This window comes from Hyperolius riggenbachi, chromosome 3, assembly GCF_040937935.1.
Source record: "Hyperolius riggenbachi isolate aHypRig1 chromosome 3, aHypRig1.pri, whole genome shotgun sequence".
Taxonomy (NCBI): Eukaryota; Metazoa; Chordata; class Amphibia; order Anura; family Hyperoliidae; genus Hyperolius; species Hyperolius riggenbachi.
The window spans coordinates 336,290,036-336,310,230 of NC_090648.1; the positions used below are offsets into that span (position 1 = coordinate 336,290,036).

At 41.4% G+C, this 20,195-nt stretch overlaps 1 protein-coding gene across 1 annotated transcript in view; it reads right to left on the reverse strand.

The window, feature by feature from the left end:
- LOC137562326 (dynein axonemal heavy chain 3-like) overlaps positions 1 to 20,195 on the reverse strand; it is a 1,996,682-nt gene that overhangs the window by 1,608,652 nt on the left and 367,835 nt on the right. Inside the window, exons 12-14 of the mRNA XM_068273663.1 lie at positions 18,614 to 18,817; positions 8,072 to 8,206; positions 3,994 to 4,112 (exon numbers count right to left, since the gene is read on the reverse strand). Of these exons, the coding sequence (XP_068129764.1) occupies positions 3,994 to 4,112; positions 8,072 to 8,206; positions 18,614 to 18,817 (458 nt within the window). The remainder of the gene's footprint in view (positions 1 to 3,993; positions 4,113 to 8,071; positions 8,207 to 18,613; positions 18,818 to 20,195) is intronic.

Here is a 20,195-nt window from a genome sequence, read left to right on the forward strand (position 1 = left end):
TTTCATGTGATTGAAATTTCAAAATGTTAATAAATTCTTAGACTCCAGTTGATAAACCCTAAATAATGTCAACATCTATAAACGCTATCAGTGTTCATCTCACTCCTGCAGAAAAGTAATAATAGTTAAAGCACAATTGTCACTGGTGATAATGAGCAGCAGATGGAAATAAATCAAAATAAATCGAAGATCCTCCTGATAAACTTCTCAATCTAAGTTATCCTTTGCCTGAGGAACTTAACATCTTAAACCACGTTGATATGGCAATCTGTTTCATCAATCTCATCACTAGATTTAGATGGTTAAAAATAAGAACCCTTAAGGGCAAGAATTCAGGAATTAATTCTGAAGTAGGTATGATTCATGAGGTCTGACTTTGAGAATAGGAATCTCTCCATGCTTATTTTCCTCATGTCTCATAGCAGGTCTTTTTTTTTTTTAATTACAAAAGGATATTTTTAGATTCAATAATGCTTTTGTAAAGGGGAGCAGAGTACAGTTTATATATATATATATATATATATATTTATACACACATACACACACTGTATACACATACATTCTACTAGAACAGATTTTTGATAAACAGTACACTAGTGTACATTTGCTAATATAGTTGACTGGGCAGCTACAGACAACCAAAGCTGAGAACAAAGCAATATTGATGGAGTTTACTGAAAGATGAGCAATAGTTGGGGCTAAGAAGATCATGCATTAAGATGAAAGATGAAACAGATGCAATACACGACCAAGATCAAAGCACACCATCAATTCATTCTGAGAGTCAAAATCCAGCTGAGCATCAGGAGACTTGTATGCATAATAAGGAAGGTTGACTAAAACATAAGGATTAAACAGATGAGCTGTCTCTGGTGAATGCATGGCAGTGAGGCACTGCTGAGCCACTTGTAAAGACACTTTGGAATCATACACCTGCTACTCAATAGTAAACTCAACAGGATGCCTGCTTAAAGAATACATTCAACTAATGTATTAAACAGCTGGGTTCAGAATGGGATTCCCTAAATTCGACTCTTTCAATAAATGTGAAATCCTATTTCCTCAAGACAGCCAAGTTGACTATGGCCACCCATAGTCATCATAGTGTTGGCAATCATACAGGTATGGTCTGACAGTCCTCAACGGTGTATATTATGGGGGCACATATATACACAGGACTTATCAGCTCAAGACAAGGGAATGGCATAGAGAAGATCCATAGACTAAATCTCACCTCCCCAAAAGCACTCGAACATGTCAGCAAAGCACCAAAAGAGGAACAGTTAACCAGTGTTAAGTCTAACTGTTTTGGACATTTGAATAGTTGGTTACACTTGCATTTGAAGGAAAAAGGATAAATGCTGCAGAAGACATTTAAATGCCAACAAGTTTACACATTTTCTTTTGAACATTATTCTGGAGACAGTTTCTTAAAGTGCCAGAAATGCATATTTCTTACATGCCACTATGGCATTTTAGAATTCATATGTCAATAATATACACTAAAATGTGTAAAGCACTTTTCTCCCAATAAGAATCATTGTTTCCCTAGACATCTTGCATGAGTACCACACTTACAGTGCCAGGGGGTTTAAGTTTCTTTTTAAATACATAAACAGACTATGATCTCTTGTATTATAGGTTCTCCTACTAAGCACTCAATTCAGCACATACTTTTAGCCCATTACCCGAGTTTGTCTCTTTAGCTATAGATGGGAGAAAAAAATATCTGCAGTAATGTTTAGTAAACCTAAACTTTATAAACCTTCAACTACATTATCTTGCTGATAACTTCAAGTTAAACAAAACAAGGTTAAACGTTTGCAGTTCTTCACTTTTAGTACTGTAGATTTGTATTTCTGTCCATGGATTATTTTCCAAGGGAGAGAGCTTGGTCCAAGAAATGGATGGTGGTATCCATGCAGCCAGTGGTATAGAGAATGAGGGCAAGGAAATGGAATATGAAAGCCCACCAAAGAGGTGGTTACATAACCACCAAGCTACCGAACGTTACAGACAGATTCAGGTGGCAAGAATTATTCTATTAACAAATAACCTGGTTTTAAAAAAGAACTGGTAGGGAATGGGATATGTAGTGCTGCCATATCTATTTCCTTTTAAAGGATACCCGAACTGACATGTGACATGATGAGATAGACATGTGTATGTACAGTGCCTAGCACACAAATAACTATGTTGTGCTCCTTTTTTCATTTCTCTGCCTGAAAGAGTTAAATATCAGGTATGTAAGTGGCAGACTCAGTCCTGACTCAGACAGGAAGTGACTACAGTGTGACCCTCACTGATAAGAAATTCCAACAATAAAACACTTTCCTAGTAGAAAATGGCTTCTGAGAGCAAGAAAGCGATAAAAGGGGGAAAATCTTATCAGTAAGGGTCACACTGTAGTCACTTCCTGTCTGAGTCAGGACTGAGTCAGCCACTTACAAACCTGATATTTAACTCTTTCAGGCAGAGAAAGAAAAAAAGGAATACAGCATAGTTATTTGTGTGCTAGGCACTGTACATACACATGTCTATCTCATCATGTCACATGTCAGTTCAGGTATTCTTTAAAGAACACCTGAACTGAGAAGGACATGGGGGTTGCCATATTTATTTCATTTTAAACCATGCTAATTACCCGGTGGCCCTGTTGATTAAGGCTTGTCTATGAGATGCAAATATTTTATGTTGATGCCGGATTACGCAAATTCTGTATGCAAATGTATGCAGCTTGAAAATGGACCAATTGATGCACACCAAGCTGGAACTAGATCGTTTCATTTTCAAGCTGCATACATTTGTATACAAAATTTGCATAATCTTGCATCAACTCAACATATTTGTATCTCCTTGACAATCCTTAGTCAGAAAGACAGCCAGGTAATTAGCACAGCAAGGTAATTAGCACTGTTTAAATTGCCCTCCAAAGTGGAACTGGATTGTTCAATATTCAAGCTGCATATATTTGCATACAAAATTTGCATAATCCTAAACCGACTTAGAATTATTTGGACCCTTGTTGACCATCCCTACTATTAATTCTGTGTCTGTAATACTTTAAGCCATGGAAATAGCTTGAGTATGCAGATTAGGTAATCTATGAATAAAGTCTGGCCACACTACTTACATTGTTTTCAGGGGTGTGACTCTGATGAAGTCAGAAAAATTAGCAGTACAGCCATGCATTGTTTAAAAGGAAACCAATATTTCAACACTCCTATCTCTATCTCTACATTGCCACATTAAAGAAAACCACATTGCGGTGTAGTGGCTAGCTACTATGCCTTGCCTTACAACCCTGGGGTTTCAGGCTCAAATCTTGGCCAGGACAGTAACTGCATGGAGTTTTGTATGCCAGTTTCCTCCAGGCACTACTGCATCCTCTGATAACTCCTGTAACTGATAAGTTTATTGGTCCTGTATATCTGATAAGTTTATTGGTTCCAAGTTCCAACCAAAACTTGGATTAGATCACTGTAGGGATATCAGACTATAGTAGGGATTACATTACGAACTCCTCTGAAGAAGTTAAACACTTAAATGTACTCTGTAAACTTATGAAGCGCTATAGGAAAAAAATTCAGTAGTATACTATATAAATACATAATAATACTACAAGCCCTAACATCTATAAATAGGCCTTTAGAGGTTTGCAAATAGCAAAATAAACTGCTCCCTTTCGTGATTTTATGACAATGTGAATAGCCACTTCCATGGACTTGACAGTTGACTGATGCAAAAAAATAATAATCCATAGGATAGTGTGATAAAAAAAAATAATACATACTGTACATGTATAAAGATAATGTGAGCGATAGGTTCATTTTAAGACTTGTAATGGTTAATATCTACAAAGCAATGTATGTACCCCCCCAAAAAAAATAATTATATATATATATTAATTGTAAATGTGAAACAAAGATAAATTAACTTTGCCATGCATAGCACTGTAAGTACATATTGTATTTATCGTGAAACAATACTTACTTATTTGGACCAAGCATGTTGTTTTCGATCACAGTCTTTATTCTTGCCTTGGCTGACAGGACAATCTCTTCATGGATTTGCACTGAACTGATGTATTTGATTTTCAGATTATCTACAGCCTGCAGATACAAGTACCTCAATTGTTTACCTTTGAAAGCTGTAATGAACAAGCTCTAGCTTGTTCACCAGAGACAGATTTAAGAATTATGCACCTGTTATTGTGAATTGCAGTTATGTTTAGCAAAGAAATACAAAAGTATATAAGCATTAAATTGTGTAACCATACATCATGATTTACATTATATTAAAACAAAATATATTAAATTCCATTGTAGTTTGATAGTGTGAACAGAGGTAATTTGTTTAACCATATATGCTGCACAGATGTGAGCTTCACGTCCGCAGGGCCAGCTGCTACAGCTGCAGGGACGTGCTAGTCATGTCCCTGAAGTTTGGGTGGTCTACAGGTGATCGTGCGGGCAGATGCCCACGTTCGCGCTGCTGCTGCTACAAAAGTCCCCTGTGCCAATACAAGCATGTCCGCCAAGAATAAACACTGTTACATAGAGCCGCTGATTTCCGCCGCCTGATTGTTAAATTTATGAATGGAAACAATGTTTACATTCATAATCTCCCCGCTGCCACTGTGATCGGAGGCTTTCGATGGAAGCCTACGTCACTTCCCCTAGTTACAATGCAGTGATACATTGTATCCTATTTAGAATACAAAGTATGCTAATAGGATTTTTGTTCAGCGGGGACATCTTGTGGCCAAATGGTAAAGTACACCTGACTTTAGGGAAGAAAAAAAAATAAGATTTATGACATATAATTATGAAATAATGGGCTAAAAATGAGTGATGGATGTAAAACTAAAAAAAAAAAAATGCACCTTTATTTCCAAATAAAATATTGTCACCATACATTGTACTAGGGATAAAATTTTAACATTGCAATAACCAGGACAAATGGCCAAATAAAATGTGTGGATTTTAATTAGGGTAGCAAGAATTATTTTAAAACTGTAATGGCTGAAAACTGAAAAATAATGATTTTTTTCCATTTTTTTCCTTATTATTCCTATCATATTGCATTTAGAATAAAATAATTCTTAGCATAATGTACCACCCAACGAAAGCCTAATTGGTGGTGGAAAAAACAAGGTATAGATCATTTCGTTGTGATAAGTAGTATAAAGTTATTGAGGAATGAATGGTAGGAGCTCTGACGGGTGAAAATTTCTCTCCTCCATAAGGTGAAATATACCCACGGGCTGAAATGGTTAAAGAATACCTGAGCTGAGAGGGATGTGGAGGCTTCCAGATTTGTTTCCTTTTAACCTCCCTGGCGGTAAGCCCATGCTGAGCACGGACTATGCCGCACAGGAGGATTTCTGAGGGCCTGCTGGGCCGATTTGTATAATTTTATTTTTTTTGCAACACGCATCTAGCACTTTGCTAGTTGCATGTGCACTCTGATCGCCGCCGCTCGCCGTCCCGCCCCCCCCCCCCCCCAGACCCCGTGCGCTGCCTGGCCAATCAGCGCCAGGGAGCGCTGAGGGGTAGATCGGGACTCTCAATGACGTCACGACGTCGATGACGTCATGCCGCCCGTCGTCATGGCGATGGGGAAGCCCTTCAGGAAATCACGTTCTTTGAACGGGATTTCCTGATCGGAGATCGCCGGAGACGATCGAAGAGGTTGGGGGGATGCCGCTGGGAAGCGGCTATCATGTAGCGAGCCCTGGGCTCTCTACATGATTAAAAAAAAAACTGCTCTGCTGCCCCCTGGCGGTTTTTAATAGACCGCCAGGGGGGTTAATAATGCAGATTTTTTTTGACTGTCCTGCTTATGCTCTGCCCATTATACTCTTAGCCATGGACCCTGAACACACATGCATATCAGGTGCTCAGACTTGAAGTCTGACTGGAGTTGCTGCATGTTTATTTCATGTATGTGATTCAGACACTACTGCAGCCAAGGAGATCAGCAGGCAACTGCTATTGTTTAAAAGGAAATAAGTATGGCTGTCTCCTTATCCCTCTCACTTATGGTGTCCTTCAACTAATATGGAAGCCTCTACCAGAATAATAACTGCACTGTGATGCATTTCAGATAATAATTAATTAAAGATATCTGTCTGGATATCACTGTATCTGCAAAAGAAATGTTTTCTCCACCATGTTAGACAACAAGAGAGCTATGTAGATATAAAAAAAAACAAGATATTGTAAATATAAAAGCTTTTTATGGTTTAAAACAGGTTTAATGTTTTTATAAGCTCATCCTTAAAATATATCATGTATACAATATCTTGTTTTCCTGACTACATGACACCACTAAGCATATATTTGATAGAATTAACTAACAAAAATGCAATGTGCCTATTTTATCCCTAATTTAACATAACTGGTCCAATATGAAATAATAAATTTCGATTTAGCATGTTTTATGTTATTACAAATCTAAAACAATTTAGCACCTGATTGGGATTGAAAACATCATAATAAATCATGTGATTGTGTTCACGAATAAATGATTCCATTATGCCACATGGGTTTTTCAGGCAATGCTGTTACATGATTAATATGTGTGCCTTACCTTAATACAGAAGAATTTGATTAGAGGTTACTATAACTACTACAGACTCAACACTGCAATCAAACACACTTAAGGTTTAGCGGCTGTAAAATCAACCTACTACTGATTCTGCATATTTCCACGCTAAAGCTTAGCTTAATATAAGAATGAAAAGTAGGATTGAGATTTCTGCTTTTGCTATATTGTTTTCAAACAATACAAAGAACCAAAAGTACCACTTTGTGAAGCTTAATGTTAATGTTTGGCATTTATGAGCGGATACGGGCAGGCAAATGAAGCATTGTAACTTGTCTGAACTTTCATTCAAAAAGCAAAGAAGACAAATAGAGGTGCTACAACAAGCAACTTTAGCTACCATTGTTATGAGAAAAAGCTACCCAGCATTGAACAAAGTGGTTTACATCTACAAAAGTCAAGTTTAAAGCCTGGTGTTGCCCGGCGGAGATTGGTACTGATCCCTCGGGCAACATTGTAGGGCCGACACTGTAGAGACACATCGCTAGCCTGGATTAAGTGTGATACACCCGCCATAAAGCAAATAAACGTAATATCCCCAGACTCCATTAAATAGGTAAGGCAGCCAAAGACAGTGCTTTGAACAGGTCTGGGTAAACTTTACACGGCCTGGGCCTCATGTTGCGGACAACGGGCTGCATTCCTAAAATATTTTCCCTCCTCTCTACCTGCAGAGTCACAAGCTGGCGGTAATGGTGGGTTAAAAAACTCCTGTAATATGCTGGAACGTCCAGACGTTGTGTCACATGATGCCCTGTGGCCATGGAGACTCGATGCTGGAATCTGTGATCAGGTGAGTTTTAACCCACACTTATCGCCCGCTCGTGACTCTGCGGGGGGGGGGGGGGGGGGGAGAAGGAATCCATCCGCCTACCAGTAGGCCGGTTTTACAACGCACATGGGTTGTAGTTTGCCTAGCACTGGCTTAGAACTTCTGCAACTGACAACTTGTCAAGGACAAAGGAGAAGAGGATCAGCACCCAAGTGATATTAATCAAAAAAGTAAGGCGTGCACAGCCCTTCAGCCCTCAAGTACCCTCCGGGCAGCGCCTCCTTTAAAAGAGATATTTGAAGCTTTTAAGTAAAATATAGCTCTTTATGTCATGCTTTAAAATCCAAATAAAGGACCATTAGGGCTGCTGTATACAGGTGGCAACATCTTTAGTGCCAGCTAGTTGCATCCCTGAAGAATGGTTGTGTGTTCTATGTTCTGACTTGACTAGAAACACCTGCTCTCGCAGAGTGCACTGGGAAAAGAAAGGCGCATAATAAATCATTTACTATATTGTACTGTCGTTACAATGCCTCTTTAAAAGATGCCACCCAATACAATCAAAAGGGATCATTTTGGGCAACCATTATTAAAAGTGTGCACTTAGCTGAACACCGCAATAATGTATTTTCCTTGCCGTTCAGTTATCCGGCTGGGAAACATGAATAGGATGAATCTGAAACACATTACCTGAAAAAGAAAATTCTCAATCCTTGGCATCTGCTGGACACTGATAACCAAACTGTCCACTATGTTGTCAAAGCCACAGACAATCTCCTCAAGGGATGGGTTAAAATGGACATCCAATTCCTTTAATAACAGCTTCTGAAACGGCAAAAACACCTTTACTAGCACTAATTTTATATCGTCTCAAAAACTTTTTATATGTATTAAAAGCTGTGAATGATTTCATACAGGGCAGAATCCACTGGCTGTTGAATAGAAATAGATAACGCTTACCATTAATGTTACCAGTTTATTTGCTCATACTTCTTTAATAGCACCATAAAAGTAGTGATAGCTAAAACACATTACATTTTATTTTGCAAGATAAGTCAGTAAACTTGCAGCGCTTTGCCAAGCTAACATTAATTGTTCTGCTTATGGTTCTTTTTATGCATTCATTGAATAAAAGTATTATTATAACTGCTATCCTTAAAGGGATACTGTAGGGGGGTCGGGGGAAAATGAGCTGAACTTACCCGGGGCTTCTAATGGTCCCCCGCAGACATCCTGTGTTGGCGCAGCCACTCACCGATGCTCCGGCCCCGCCTCCAGTTCACTTCTGGAATTTCTGACTTTAAAGTCACAAAACCACCGTGCCTGCGTTGCCGTGTCCTCGCTCCCGCTGATGTCACCAGGAGTGTACTGCGCAGACACAGACCATACTGGGCCTGCGCTGTGCGCTCTTGATGACATCAGTGGGATCGAGGACACGGCAACGCAGGCGCAGTGGTTTTCTGACTTTAAAGTCTGAAATTCCAGAAGTGAACCGGAGGCGGGGCCGGAGCATTGGGGAGTGGCTGCGCGGGCACAGGATGTCTGCGGGGGACCATTAGAAGCCCCGGGTAAGTTCAGCTCATTTTCCCCCGACCCCCCTACAGTATCCCTTTAAGTAACCCCAAGTTTAACAATTCCAGCATATCTAGATGTTTGAATTTGTCAGTGATTTATTATGCCTACAAGTTACGGAAAAAAGTTTCATTTTTTGCACTCTTAATTTGTCAAGAGTCATTAGTCTCCACATTCCGCAAAAAAGGTAAAGATCCCTGAGCAGACTAGAGAACCTTGAAACTCTTTCTGCAGTAATCCACTCATTAGGATCTGGGAGAAAAAAAGCCATTTCATGTTGAAAGTAAAATTTTCTTTAATTTGTTCTTGTCATAAAGCGACAGCCTGGGGATCACCTAAGGAATGAGGCTTTACATAATCTTTATGGCTTTTACTAGACAAAAGCTGACTAATTGACAGGTGAAATATGTCATATACGCTTAAACAGCAAAACTAATTAAATAAATCCCAAAGTTGTTTTGCTAGCTATCATATAAGCAAAGAAAACTTAATAAATAGGCAATGACTCAGGAGACTATTATTATATGGGCAAGATTAGATAACCCATAAGCAGCTTTTTCTACCAAACAAATAGTATAAATACTACAGAGAATGAACATAAAAGGAAAGAATAGTATAATGATGAAACAGCTGACTGTTCTGTCACCCCTGTTATTGTCTGTAATCCTATTTATTGTACAGTGCTGCGTAATATGTTGGCGCAATATAAATCCAATGCATAATAATAATAATAATACCACGGAAATAATAACCATGGTTGAAGTACACCATTCAGAATCTGTAGAGGTATGTTATATGCCTTAGCTGAAGTAAACTAGAAGGAAAACTTTTTTTTATCAGATGTGATTTTGTCAGTATGACTTTGTCAGTCTGGCCTTACATAATTAAATTCTGATATTCCACCCTAAGAAGCAATAGAGCCTTTTCAGATGATAGGTAAAGGGAGTAACAGAGTTGTATGTAGAGAAAAAGGCAACTACAAGTGACACAAGTATTGAAGTGGAACAAGCTATGCCTTCAGAACCAGTGACATATATATATGGACTTATTACTGATGTTGGGGAGCCCCTTAGAAAAATTAACTTTTATGTAGTAGAGCCTCCACAAAATAGTCCACAATAGAGGCATCTATAGGTGCATGCCTAGTGTGCCAAATAGAAGACATAACCCTGTATTTAACAGTGAAAATATTTGACTCTATGCAACTTAATACAATGCACAGAGCAAATCTGATTGATAAACAATTGTTTACTTTATCCTATTTTTAGAATGCTGATCTTGTATATTACAGCCACATAATGGGTCAGAATTGTCTGGCTATTCCAAAGTTTAAAGAGAAACTCAAACCTAGAATTGAACTTTATCCCAATCAGTAGCTGATACCCCCTTTTACATGAGAAATATAATGATTTTTACAAACAGACCATCAGGGGGCGCTGTATGACTGATTTTGTGCTGAAACCCCTCCCACAAGAAGCTCTGAGTACAGTGGTACTTTTGGCAGTTTGTTAAAATGTAACAAGGTTCACAGACAGGAATTAGCTGTTTACAGCTGTCTCTAAAAGCTAAAACAGCTAGGAGCAGCTACATAACCTGCCCACAGTAAAAATGTCTCCATGTAATAAATGTCACAATGTAAATCGGGCAGAGGAAAGATTTTACAATGAGCAAACACTGACTAAATCATTTATACACAATTATGGTAAAAAATGAAGCACTTTTTTTACTACATTATTTTCACTGTAGTTCCTCTTTAACAGTAACATTTGTTTAAATAACTGATAATGCCACCTTGACTAGGGATCTAATTTAGTACCTGGATGATGGAAAGCAGAAGAGACTACCTCATCTGCAATGCAGTGAGATCTTCATGGCTACCTGTCCTGCTAAATGTTCACAACGCATACATCCAGTGGTAGGCCGAAATTTTGCATATGTGAAATTTCGCCTCGAAATTCGCAATTATGCATCTTAATTGTAATGCGAAATTTCAGAGAAAATCGTAATTAATTTTGTATGTAATGGTAGTATTTCAAAATTTTGCGTAATTTTTTGCTAAATTTCACATAATTTTGTGCCGACTTTAGAGGTTAATCACGCCCGGGTGAAAAAAAAAATCACACTTGGTTTTTTTTTCAGAAGGTGAGAGAGCTCCTAGGAAATGTTACTTCATTGTCCACCCAATAGCTCTGCAGCACTGCCCACTCCAGCTCTGGGGTTGTCTCAACAAGCGAGTTTCCTCCTCAAGAACTGGGATTGGGTCAAAGAGCTGGGGGCTGGACAATAAAGTTGCATCTCCCAGAATCAGTTTCATCGTCTGAAAATTGCCACTGTGCTTTTTCTGATGGATGGGAGTCAGGGATTTAAGTTATATGCAGGGGTATACATTGAGCAAGTGAATAAATCAAAAAGTTTTGTTTTGTTTATGGTTAGTTGGCAAGACATAGAACATTTGCATCATGCTTTTCTCCTGGCGGACTCCAAGCTCCAGAGCTGCAGCCACTAGGGCACGGACTATATGCAGTAGCGGTGTTAAGGAATCTTCCCAAGGTCTCCCTATTAAATAGGTGCTGGCTTACTAAACAGGAAGAGCCGAGATTCAGACCTTGGTCTCCACTATCCATCCAGTCACAAGAGACAGTACAATAAAAGTAAATTTTACCCACACTTCAGGTGCTCTTTACATTTGTCCAGAAACATGAAGAATCAATGATTAGCCCAGCTTACATGAATGACCAATCAATTCAAAGGGAAATGTGAATGCTAAATTTAAAATTCAAAGTTGTTTGGGCCAAACAACTGTCAAAATAGTGTCACAAAACATAGAAAACATACATCAGCATGTCATGGTGGCATAGTGGTTAGCACTCTTGCTTTGAAGTCCTGCTTCCCTGGTTTGTCACTATCTGCATGGACTAGTTTGCAAATGGTTTCCAGTAGACAATTTGGTTTCCTCCCACATCCCCAAAAACGTACAGATAAGTTAATTACCCTAAAATATGATCAACATATGACTATAGTAGGGATGGTAGGGATGGTGAGCTCATCTGAGGGACAGTTAATGACCAGACTGTGTACTGTGTAAAGCACTGTGGAAGATGTCAATGCTACATAAAATATAAATAAAAAAAAAAAATCATAGCTGGCTGCAGTCTGAACTGGTAAGTACATTTTAATTAAGAAACTGAAATGAAAATGAATGAAAAAAAACGGAGTTATGCTTTGAGCCTTCCCTTCTGCAAACCTCATATCCAGTCTGGTTAACACTTGTGGCACCTAACTCTAACCAAACAGTGGCGTAGCAATAGGGGGTGCAGAAGCTAAGACCGCATCAGGGCCCCGAGTGGCCATCCCTCAAACACAGTATTAGCTCTCTTTTGGTCCTGTGCTTGTAATAATCACTTCTATAAATGTATTGAATGATAGTAATCATCAACAAACTGCTTCGCAACCTATTCTTGCACCTCTGATACTGTGGTTGTCTCTGGCAGGTTTTGGTGCTCCATATCAATTATGTATAGAGTGCTTGGGGGGCCCCATGTAAAGATTGCATCGGTGTCCATAGCTCCTTAGCTATGCCACTGTAACCAAAGCATATTCAACAAATGGCAAGTGTTATAAAAAATTGTTAAACAACCTTGGGTACACATTGAATGATCTCTCCATCTTAGACAAAGGGAATGCAGTTCGCAGCAAACTGGGCATACTAATTTAAAGAATATGGGCAGGCTCGGACAGGGCCGGCGGGTGCTCGAGTTTTTGCCTGGTAGGTCTCCCTTTTTGTGGCCCCTGGGGTCCCCGAGCACTGCAGGAGGGGGCACAGTGCAGGAAGGAGGAGCAGCGGTGGGCACAGAGCAGCGGGGAGGGGGGGCAGTCTCCCACCCTCCCTCACCTGGGGGCCCCCCCTTCCATGCTTCCCCCTCCAAGCTACAATGTGCAGCGGGCGGCAGACCAGGCAGCGAGCGGGAAATTGATCGACCAGAGGCATATCTGGGTGATACTGTGCCTATGGCAAACATGGAAATTGTGCCCCCCCCCAAGTAAAAATAGCAGGGTGCTGGCTGTGGGCAGGACACAGGGTCCAGGCTGGGGAAAGGTGGAGGTTGTGGGCAGGGTGCTGGGTGCAGACTGGGGCAGGTTACAGGCTGTGGGCAGGTTACTGGGCCAGGCTGCTGGCTGTGGGCAGGGTGCTAATTAAAGAGTTCTGGGTGTAGGCAGAGTTCTGGGTGTAGGCAGAGTGCAGGCTGTCGGCAGGGTGCTGGCTGTGGGCAGGGTGCTAGTTGCAGGGTGCTGGGTGCAGGTTGCTGGGAGCAGGCTGTGGGCAGGGTGCTAGTTGCAGGGTTCTGGGTGCAGGCTGTGGGCAGGGTGCTAGTTGCAGAGTTCTGGGTGCAGGCTGTGGGCAGGGTGCTAGTTGCAGGGTGCAGGCTGTGAGCAGGGTACTAGTTGCAGGGTGCAGGCTGTAGGCAGGGTACTAGTTGCAGGGTGCAGGCTGTAGGCAGGGTACTAGTTGCAGGGTGCACGCTGTGGGCATGGTGCAGGCTTTGGGCAGAGTGCTAGTTGCAGGGTGCACGCTGTGGGCATGGTGCAGGCTGTGGGCAGGGTGCTAGTTGCAGGGGGCAGGCTGTGGGCAGGGTGCTAGTTGCAGGGTTCTAGGTGCAGGCTGTGGGCAGGGTGCTAGCTGCAGGGTGCAGGCTGTGGGCATTGTGCAGGGTGTAGGCTGTGGGCAGGGTACTAGTTGCGGGGTGCAGGCTGTGGGCATGGTGCTAGTTGCAGGGGGCAGGCTGTGGGCAGGGTGCTAGTTGCAGGGGGCAGGCTGTGGGCAAGGTGCAGGCTGTGGGCAGGGTGCTAGTTGCAGAGACCAGGCTGTGGGCAGGGTGCTAGTTGCAGGGGACAGGCTGTGGGCAGGGTGCTAGTTGCAGGGGACAGGCTGTGGGCAGGGTGCTAGTTGCAAGGGACAGGCTGTGGGCAGGGTGCTAGTTGCAGGGGACAGGCTGTGGGCAGGGTGCTAGTTGCAGGGGACAGGCTGTGGGCAGGGTGCTAGTTGCAGGGGACAGGCTGTGGGCAGGGTGCTAGTTGCAGGGTGCAGGCTGTGGGCATGGTGCTAGTTGCAGGGGGCAGGCTGTAGGCAGGGTGCTAGTTGTTGGGAGCAGGCTGTAGGCAGGGTGCTAGTTGCAGGGTGCTGAGTGCAGTGTTCAGACTGTGGGCAGGATTCAGGGTCAGGGACTCACTCGGCTGCAGTACAGACTGTTGTTGAGGACTCTTCTCCTCTCTCAGCCACAGTGGCACGCTAAGCACGGCTCCATTATGTGTGCTGCTCGTGCCGCCAATCACAGGAGGAAGGGGATGGGCCTGGCCTGCTAGCCAATTATCAGCTGCGCCGTGTTGCCAGAAAAGGTGTACAGGAAGAAGCAGGTGAATGGGACACCATGAAGAGAGTCCTGTACCGCCGCGGTCTGCATAATAATGGTAACGGCGCTAGCGGCCACTAAATCATGGGGAGGAGGTGCTGGCACAAACAGCGGACTCTGACCTGCCTGGCTAGGAGGGCTGATTAGTCACCGACCTGATGTGCCCCCCTGGGAGGTGAGTGACAGGGGCGCCTATAGCACCTGCCCTATGTGCACGCTTCCAGATATGAGTCTTCGATCAACTGCCTACTTCCTGGTTCCTGCTCTGAGTGCCACTACTCTGCTCTGGTCTTCTCTGCTGTACTGTCCAATCACGCTCTCACTGTGCTTCCTGTGAGAGCGTGATTGGATAGCAGAAAAGACCAGACCAGAGCAGCGGCAGGCAGAGCGGGATGCAGGAAATAGTAAATAGACAGTTTTTGACCGCTCGCTGTCGCCCTCTGCACATTCTAGCCTGGTGGGGGGAGCGGCGAAAGGGGGGCCCCCAGGTGAGTGAGGGGGGGGGGACTGCTCCCGCTCTGCGCTGCTCTTCAATATGGTTGCATTTTGAGGGGAAATCTGACGACAATCTGGTTGCATTTTGTGGGAAATTCTGCCGACAATCTGGTTGCATTTTGTGAGGAAATCTGCCGACAATCTGGTTGCATTTTGAGGGGAAATCTACCGACAATCTGGTTGCATTTTGAGGGGAAATCTGCCGACAATCTGGTTGCATTTTGAGGGGAAATCTGCCGACAATCTGGTTGCATTTTGAGGGGAAATTTGCCGACAATCTGGTTGCATTTTGAGGGGAAATCTGCCGACAATCTGGCTGCATTTTGAGGGGAAATCTGCCGACAATCTGGTTGCATTTTGAGGGGAAATCTGCCGACAATCTGGTTGCATTTTGAGGGGAAATCTGCCGACAATCTGGTTGCATTTTGAGGGGAAATCTGCCGACAATCTGGTTGCATTTTGTGGGGAAACTGCTGCTAGATTTTGGGAGGTCAGCCCTCCACCATGTGGTCTGGAAAAAAAATGGCCCTCCATGCCCACGAAGTTGGACAGCACTGGACTACTTCATATTTTTATTTTGCGGCATTTGACTACTTGATGAATTATCATGAGGCATGTAACTACTTGATTATTTTATCTAAAATGTATCTGGCCGGACCCACTCTCTGTGAATAACGCCGCTACTTATGTATTTTTAAGTCCGCCCATAACCCATCATGACCATGTCCCAGTGTGTGGTGACCCCCATTTATTTTTGCTGCGGTGTGCTGCATGTGAACATCTCCCTGTTGGGAACTGTCCTCAGAAGTGCTCACAATCTATTCTCTACTATAATCTAATGTCCTACAAAATTATGTGTGTGTGTGTGTGTGTGTGTGTGTGTGTGTGTGTGTGTATGTGTATATATATATATATATATATATATATATATATATTGCAAAATTTCTAGAGTACACGCATATGTGAGCCCAAAATGTGGGAGGGAGGGATTGGTTTGGGGTGGGGGGTATGGGGGGGGGCAGCAGGCCCCGGGCTAAAGCTTTCCTGGTGGGCCCTTAGTGTTCTAGTCCGACCCTGAATATGGGTCATTCACATGAATATTTTCTCTATCTGAGTGACAGCAATAAAAAGATGGGCATAGAACTAGAGCTGTAGTGCGCGCTAAAATAACTTTATTAGCATGCATCTTCCAATGCAGATAAACACTTTTGCTAGAATAACAAAAAATCTGCTTCAATATCATAAACAAATGACTATGTTTATCAAATATTTGCATGCACAAGACGGCATTTCCTTGTTCAGCTCCCATAAAAATACTACAGAGCCATCTGTATTTATGGCTTAGCAAATGGGCTTGATTTCTACGAGAGATTTAGTGCCAGGATGTTGCTAAGAATGACAGAAGTTAGTGTTGCGTGACACTGTCAACATACATATTTATGCCTTATGTGAAAACAACAATTTGTAATTCATGCCAACAAATGGGTTTTTTTCACCACAGACTAAGTGCCATTATTAGCTGAAAACAAAGAACAATGTCATATTTTTCATATGTCAGGCATGTACCAAATATAAAAAAATTACAAAAAACATACCAGTAGAAATAAAAGCACAGATCATCATTAAGCTGTCAGTCTGAACAATTTTGAAAAGAATACTTAGAGCTCTGGAAGAGACAATCAGGGGAATTGGCACAGGAGGAATGCTCACATACAAACACAGTCTTGCCATATAGAGCACAACTGACTGTACATCTCTCTTTTTCTACATCTATAGTCTATCAGTCCTCAACAAAATAATATTTGTTGTATTTCAATAAACAATTTCAACTTTCAAGTACATATGTATGTGCCTGTGGATCATGCGGTTTTTAATTGGCAGTTTCTATGCTATCTTTTAGAAATATTAATGCATGAAGAAGTGTAGCAGTGAAAAACCATTTGGCTTGTGCAGTTCTTTGTTTCGGATATTAGACTCAACCAGGGAACCTATTGGGCTGGTTTTAGTAACGCCGCAAAATAGAGGCACATGCCAAATAATCTAAGTGGTCTAGCAAACCTGGACTGAATTTCATAAAAAAGAGATTGGCCAGGTGGCAAATGTTTGGTAACCTTTAATAGGTCATAACTTACCACAGAGTTGATTGCTGAATGATTAGAGACAATGGCCCCAATTCACTAAGCTTATCTCCTGTCTTTAATAACTCTTCTAGAGTTGTTACCATGGTGATAAGGCATGTGGCAGGAAACATTTTACCTCAGGCAAACCTTAAGTTAACTCTTCTGTCTTTAAGTTAACTCTTTAATCCCTAAAATAACTCGAGAGTTAAAGACAGGCTGTTCATTAACTGCGTGTGAAAATAACTACAGAGGAGGTAACAACTACAGAGGAGGTGAATTAACTACAGAGGAGGTAAATTAACTACAAAAGAGGTAACGTAGGATTAAAGAGATAAGATAACTCTCTTACTGTGTGGAGGTAAGTTTTCTCTTGCCTTATCTCCAGCATGATCTTAGTGAATTGAGGCCATTGGCATCAATTCACTAAGCTTATCTCCTGTCTTTAATAACGTTTCTAGAGTTATCACCATAGTGATGAGGCAGGTCGTATTCAGGAAACATTTTACCTCAGGCAAACCTAAAGTTAACTCTTCTGTCTTTAAGTTAACTCTTCAATCCTTAAAATAACTCCAGAGTTAAAGACAGGCTTTTTATTAACTGCGTGTGAAAACTACAGAGGAGGTAAATTAACTACAAAGGAGATAAATTAACTACAGAGGAGGTAACTTAAGGAATGAAGAGATTAAATAACTCTCTCACTGTGTGGAGGTAAGTTTTCTCTTGCCTTATCTCCAGCATGATCTTAGTGAATTGAGGCCAATGTATGTGTGACTGTATTCTTATGCAATGCCAGCAACAAGACATTATTCTAATGAAGCCCGGAGGATGAATTTATATAAAAATAAAATATCGTGTTGCAGGTATGTACACATGCAGATATAGTCATAAAACTTCTGATCAGATAACTTTTCATTTACTCCTTCTCTTTTCAGACATGACTCAAGTGAAGGCTGCAATGTTTCCTACTTCAAGTGGGATTAAAGCACACCTGATCTGATAGCATGTGGAGGCTGACATTTATTTCCTTTTAAACAATGCAGATTGCCTGGCTGTTCTGCTGAGCCTCTGTTTCTAATACTTTTAGCCATAGACCCTGAACAAGCAGGTGTATATGACTGGATAAGCTGCATGCTTGTTTCAGGTGTAGGATTATGACACTACTGCAGCCAAAGAGATCGGCAGGAATGCCAGGCAACTGGTATTGTTTAAAAGGATGTGAATATGGCAGCCATCATATTCCTCTCAGATTAGGTGTACTTTAAACTCCATAAACTAAAATATAAGTAGCTACTCTTAAATGCATAAAAGAACATTTGAAAGTGTTCCGTGTGTAAAAATATTTACTTTCAATGCAGAGAGCAGTAAAAGGTTGTACTGGTTTGCTAATCTCGGTTTAAGAGGACACAATTGACAACCACAGAGCTAGCAAGGTTTTTAAACAGAAAATGAGTAAGCAATGGGCAATTCCTATTTATTTTTCAAATTCACTTTTCTCTGCTGAAAACAGACTTTTGATCAGCTACATAGCATGGATTTCCACAATATGTAAATCTACACAAGCCCCTAAATATATTGGTTTGACTATGGCAATGCTAGGAAAACTAAAAAAACATAATTATGGACATTTGAAAACTTACCATGGATACCATAATAAGATGAGGTCTAACTGGGTACCAAAGATCATCCGGTGGATAATTGCCTTCATAGGAATTTCCTTCACCATAAGTTTCAATCATTTCCACTAGGTCAGAGAGAGAGGCTTTTACTAGACTTCGCTGAAGATTGGACATTAGTGCGGCTAAGCTGCAGAAGAAATGATCCATCTTTTTCCTTCGTAACCTCTGGGAAAAATACAATGCACTGATGAGAAAATTTCCAAAAGTTTCATGCTACTGTCAACAATAAAAAAGCTTGAACATTTAATATATGTCACAGTAGCACATATATCACACAAGTAACACAAAAATAGGTGAAGTAACCTATCAAATATATTTGAGGAATTGCCACTGCTTATATTCCGGGAGAAAAAAATAGAGATATGTGACATGAGGCACCACCAAATCATTTGCAAAGTGTCTGTGAGGTACAACACATCTACATATAGTAATCAATAGATAGTATATGTCCCTGCCATGTATTCATCCATCTATAATGATATAAAAGTGGATTATTTGTCCATACTGTAATTAGTGCATGAGAGCCTTAAAGGACAACTGTAGTGCAAAGAATATGGAGGCTGACGTATTTATTTGCTTTTAAATAATACCAGTTTCCTGGCATCCCTGCTGATCTATTTGGCTGCAGTAGTGTCTGAATCCTACCAGAAACAAGCATGCAGCTAATCTTGTCAGATTTGACAATAATGTCAGAAACATCTGATCTGCTGCATGCTTGTTCAGGGTCCACGGCTTAAAGTATTAGAGGCAGAGGATCAGCAGGTCATCAATGCAACTGGTATTGCTTCAAAGGAAATAATTATGGCAGCCTCTGTACACTCCTCGCTTCAGTTGTCCTTTAAAGTGCCACTATGGCAATACTATACTAATAATTTAGGTAGTTCCTCATATTACATAGAAATAGTAAGATTGTACAGAAAAAGTGTCATTAGTGGTCACCATTAAGTGATGTGCTACAATGAGTTGATGAGCTCTCTGAAAATATTTTCCCACATAGCATTGTACTCAAAAGTGACAAGTTAAAACACAGATAGGCTAAAACACCCCTTTTCCCTTTTGGTATGCCCTGGTCTGCCACCACTTTTATAAATAACCACACCAATAATCCAGGAGTGGTGGGTGCTTAACTAAAGGGGGCTGGCACCCCCACCATAATAACATAATTAATAAGATAATTAAATGACAGTGTAATCAGTACAACACCAATAAGACCTTGACAGTTAATCAACTGTACCCTTCTGAACAGCTAAAATATTGTTGTGTGTGTGTGTGTGTGTGTGTGTGTGTGTGTGTGTGTGTGTGTGTGTGTGTGTGTGTGTGTGTGTGTGTGTGTGTGTGTGTGTGTGCGCGTGTGTGCGCGTGTGTGTGCGTGTGTGTGCGTGTGTGTGCGTGTGCGTGTGCGTGTGTGTGTGTGAGAGAGTGTGTGAGAGTGTGTGAGAGTGTGTGTGTGAGAGAGTGAGAGTGAGTGTGAGAGTGAGAGTGAGTGTGAGAGTGAGAGTGAGTAAGTGAGTGAGTGCGTGCGTGCGTGCGTGCGTGCGTGTGT